This window comes from Rhinatrema bivittatum, chromosome 2, assembly GCF_901001135.1.
Source record: "Rhinatrema bivittatum chromosome 2, aRhiBiv1.1, whole genome shotgun sequence".
In the NCBI taxonomy this organism is placed as follows: domain Eukaryota; kingdom Metazoa; phylum Chordata; class Amphibia; order Gymnophiona; family Rhinatrematidae; genus Rhinatrema; species Rhinatrema bivittatum.
This window is the reverse complement of record NC_042616.1, coordinates 295,764,967-295,769,541: the sequence shown is the minus strand read 5'-3', so window position 1 is coordinate 295,769,541 and position 4,575 is coordinate 295,764,967. Positions and strand designations below refer to the sequence as shown.

The following is a 4,575-nucleotide window of genomic DNA, read 5'->3' as shown; positions in this document are numbered from 1 at the left end:
GCAGAACAAATAATGAACATTTTATTAAAGTAGGCAATTTGTTTCAGTTAAGACAGATTTCTGGCAATCTAGTAACATAATCTTGCCTATACTGCTGATACCTGGCAATATTTGTGTGTGACACACTTCACTCACTAGACTGCAAAATAATTTTTAGACTAAATGAATTAAATATTATGGAGCAGATAAGAAACATTTAAATATTCAGCAAATTTCTACATATTTAGGTCTCTGCCAGCTTGTGATTCCTGCAGTCCTTAATAAAACTGCAAGTGAGAGGAAAGTCAAAGGAACTTTTTCTCTCAATAGAATGCAGTTTCCAACAGCCTGGTGCTGGTGGGCAATTACCCTAGGAAAAAAGTATCACATGTCACAGATCTGTAAAAGTGAAGCTGTATAATGGCACTAGCTGGCATGGCACCACAGGAAATCTTGCACTTCCTTTAGAGGGCGAGAGAACATTTTAGATTGTGCTAAGACACAGACAAAAAAGACTGATTCAGAAAGCAAGTGCAAAACACAGCCTGGCCAACAAGAGGCTCAAAGTGTGCTGAAAAAGGTAAGGGAAAGTATTGGGGATTTTTCTCTTCCACAGGCCATGGAAAATAATGTGAGTATAGGAAGAAGGACTTTCTTTCCAAAGCATTCGGTATCTCCTAAAGTTCCCTCTGTGGGAGTTTCTGATCTGCTGTTAATGCCTCTGTCACTCTGGACTACTTTACTCATTGGCAAAGAGACACATTTATTCTGAGTATCAGGAATGGAGAAAGCTAAACATGTACACAACAGAATAATCAGGGCACACATCACAACGCAAACACACAAAAAGTGTTTAAGAACCCTGTTGTTGCTGTAGTTGTTATCGTAACTAAATTCACTGAAATGGGGCCACAACTTGTTTATATTAATGTTAAGAAATTTTGAATTCTTCTTTATATTGTATTCACTGTGTACACACATGTAAATGCTTATATAGCACACTGTACACACACATGTACACTACAGGTTTTATCTTCTGCTGCAAAGTCACTTTGATTTGAGTCTGGAAATGTAGACTTGGTATGTTTGATGTACAGTGCTATAGACTTGCATAATATCGTCCTGGATTAATATAGTCCCTCAACATCCATGGGTTATTATTGTGCATTGACATTATCAATGCACAATGCCACTTACAATAAGAGAATACACCTAAATATTTTCTTTCGATCATACCACATGTACTGATTTAAATCTGCCAAAAGACAAAATGAATGCAGTAGGAACGGGGGTTTTCTATGTTCTGAGATTCTGTAACTGTGCTTAAGTACTACATTAAGCTTGTACACTACTAAACCATTTATGTGATTTAAGACTTAGATTGCAGGAATAACATGCTTCAAATGCCCTTACCTGTATACCATACATGCATTCCTGTTAGAACATTTTCAGAAGTATTTTTCACATTTTGCTCTTTTGAAAACAGGGTCTGATAAAGGTTAAAAAAAAAAAAACAACAATCTAAACATAAAAATAAAATACTCCACCTATAACATGGAATTTGATGATGAAATTTTAATAGCTCTCTGTTTCAGCATGATGTAAGTGATTAATCTTTTTTTTTTTTTTTAGCTATTTAAACCATACAATTGTTTTGCAGGTTTGAAATCATTCTTGATGTGTACAGCTCTAGAGATATTTTAACATGTTCATAACCAAAAAGACATTCTGGGACTGCTTATAGTAGAATAGTAAGAATTACTTTTCAGTAATCAGGTTGAACACAGTTTGACTTAAGAAATTAAAAGGCACAAACTTCTTCGATTTTGTACCCCTAGGTTGACTCGGGATTCTTAAAATGAATTGGACAGAAGTATTTACCTCCTCTGATGTAACGTACCAGTACAACGAGGATTATGACAGTGTCCCTACCCCTTGTACTAAAGATGGCGTCAAGAATTTTGGGAACCATTTCCTGCCAACCCTTTACCTGCTCGTGTTTGTGTTTGGTCTGGTGGGGAATTCCCTAGTGGTCTGGGTGCTGGTCCAAAGCAAAGGACTGAAGAGCATGACAGATGTTTATCTGCTCAACCTAGCAGTCTCAGACTTGATCTTTGTTTTTTCCCTTCCCTTCTGGGCTTATTATGCAGCTGACCAGTGGGTGTTTGGGAATGGTTGGTGTAAAATAATTTCTGGGACCTATCTGGTGGGGTTTTACAGTGGCATATTTTTCATAATGCTCATGAGCATCGATAGATACCTGGCAATAGTCCATGTCATATTTGCTATGAAAGCGAGGACAGTTACATATGGCGCTATCACGAGTACGGTTGTCTGGGCCCTTGCCATTTTGGCTTCCATCCCAGAGCTGGTGTTCAATGAATTGCAAGCTGACCAAAACCGCACAATGTGCAAACCAAAGTACTCCGAATATTCCAGAATCTGGAAATTCATCCAGGGTTTTCAAGTCAGTGTTTTAGGGCTAGTGATCCCATTAGCTGTTATGATTTTCTCTTACTCAATGATAATCAGAGTTTTACTTAAGTGTAAGAATGAAAAGAAGAAGAAGGCGGTCAGGTTGATTTTTACTGTCATGGTTGTGTTTTTTGTTTTTTGGACTCCGTACAACATTGTGCTCTTCCTACAGTTACTTCATGAGCTGGATGTGTTCCATAGCTGTTCAATCAGCAAAGACTTGGACTATTCATGGCAGGTGACAGAAGCCATCGCGTTCATTCATTGCTGCCTCAATCCGATTATCTATGTCTTCCTGGGTGAAAAGTTTAGGAGGCACCTAAAAGTCCTGCTTCAAAAGTGTGGCTTGTTTGTGTTCTTTTGTGATCACTGCGGATTTCTGCATAAGCCTGGGCTGGATTCCATTAGCTCGTCCTACTCACAATCAACCGGAGATCATCGTGAAATGCTTGATGTCTTGTAACGTAGCACTATGTCTTTGAAACAAAGGCTGCCCTTCGTGACATCATTTACCTTGATTCTCTGTGTTGTGCTAAGCATGGGTGCATTTCTATCTGTGGAACATCTATTTCTCTGCCTCCTATAAATATGGCCAATGGATTCTATTCTGAAAGTAGCAATACCATAGGAGATATCACCTGAACAGATATCTGTCAAGGCTGCATGTATAACAAATGGACAAATGAGACAGGGAAAGCTTAGGAAACTCAGAAAGTTAGAATTCATGTGTGGCTCTGTTTGAAGCTGAATTCTAAATGCAAATGGACAAAGAACAATGTTCACTCCGAAAGGCTGCATATTATGTTTTATTCTTTTACACTTTGTTAGTGCCATAGAAAAGATAACATGAGAACTTAGGACATTTCCTGAATTTGTAATTATTTGATGGACATTTTTGCAAATCTTCCTATCATGTTCATAGTTACAAGTGATCTCTTTTCAAAACTGATCATTCGGAGGGTAATTTTCAAAGCTATTTCCACAAGAAAAGCAATGTTTTACCATGGAAAAGGGCTTTTTTGAAAATAGCCTACCCTATATGCAGGTATACAGTGGCATGTATACACATACTTTCTCTTTGAAATTAGTGGAAAGTCTGCAGGTCCAGCTGGGCCTCATGATGCTAAAAGCTTTACGGCAAATTCATGCTTATTTCTTGACATGTTTTAAAAATTATATTCATTTATGTACCATATTATGAAATATATGATTGGGTCTCATGGATTCATTTCACACCTTGATTGCCATCACATTGCTGTCTGAAGTTTAAAGGTGTGTAAAAGTGTTTGCCCTGACGAAAATATCCATGGGATAAAATTTGATATCCCTGAATATAATTCTGGAGTATGAGAAAAAAAGGTGTTTGACAGAATGCCTATAGGTTAAACTATTTACGTGGCTCAGGAACTAAGACTGTGTTACCTAGTATAAAGATTGTACACACTGAAAAAGCCAGAATTAGAAAATCTGATGGCATGATGCAAGGTTTTTCTAATACATCTGAGCTCCAGGACAAAAGCATGGAATCAGTCCTAGTTTTGGTGTCATCTCTGAATGTAAAAATGTAACTTTTGCATATCTTACTAAATTTGTAGATCAGATAGGCATTGTACTAAAGCTCATTTTTTAATGCAAATAAAATATGTTTTGTAAAATGCTGGCATTGTAAGGCATGCATCATTTTTTTGAAGCCAAAATACATTGGGGTAGATTTTCTAAATTTGCGCGATCGAGTACTTTTGTTCACGCACCAGGCGCGAACAAAAGTACACTGGATTTTTAAGATACGCGCGTATCTTATAAAATCCGGGGTCGGCGCGCGCAAGGGGGTGCACATTTGTGCAACCTGCGCGCGCCGAGCCCAGCGCGCGCTGCCTGTTCCCTCCGAGGCCGCTCCAATTTCGGAGCGGCCTCGGAGGGAACTTTCCTTCGCCCTCCCCCCACCCTCCCCTACCTAACCCACCCCCCCAGCCCTATCTAAACCCCCCCTTACCTTTGTTTCATGATTTACGCCTGCTAAAAGCAGGCTGCTAGCGCGGGATCACCTGACCCGGGGGCTGGTCCAGAGGCCTCGACCACGCCCCCGGGCCAGTGCCATGCCCCCGGCCCCGCCCCTGCAAC

General features: G+C 39.5%; 1 protein-coding gene across 1 annotated transcript; it reads left to right on the top strand.

Annotated features, from left to right (window-relative positions):
- The first annotated feature begins 498 nt into the window (after nt 1–498).
- On the top strand, nt 499–4,085 carry CCR4 (C-C motif chemokine receptor 4). Its single transcript, XM_029589650.1, has 2 exons — nt 499–559; nt 1,818–4,085. The coding sequence occupies exon 2, from the start codon at nt 1,838–1,840 to the stop codon at nt 2,915–2,917; it is 1,080 nt and encodes a 359-aa protein (XP_029445510.1). The 5' UTR covers nt 499–559; nt 1,818–1,837; the 3' UTR covers nt 2,918–4,085.
- Nucleotides 4,086–4,575: the final 490 nt, after the last annotated feature.

Excerpts from the sequence above, each read along its gene's own strand:
- CCR4 (XM_029589650.1), top strand. The coding sequence starts at position 1,838 with ATGAATTGGACAGAAGTATTTACCTCCTCTGATGTAACGTACCAGTAC.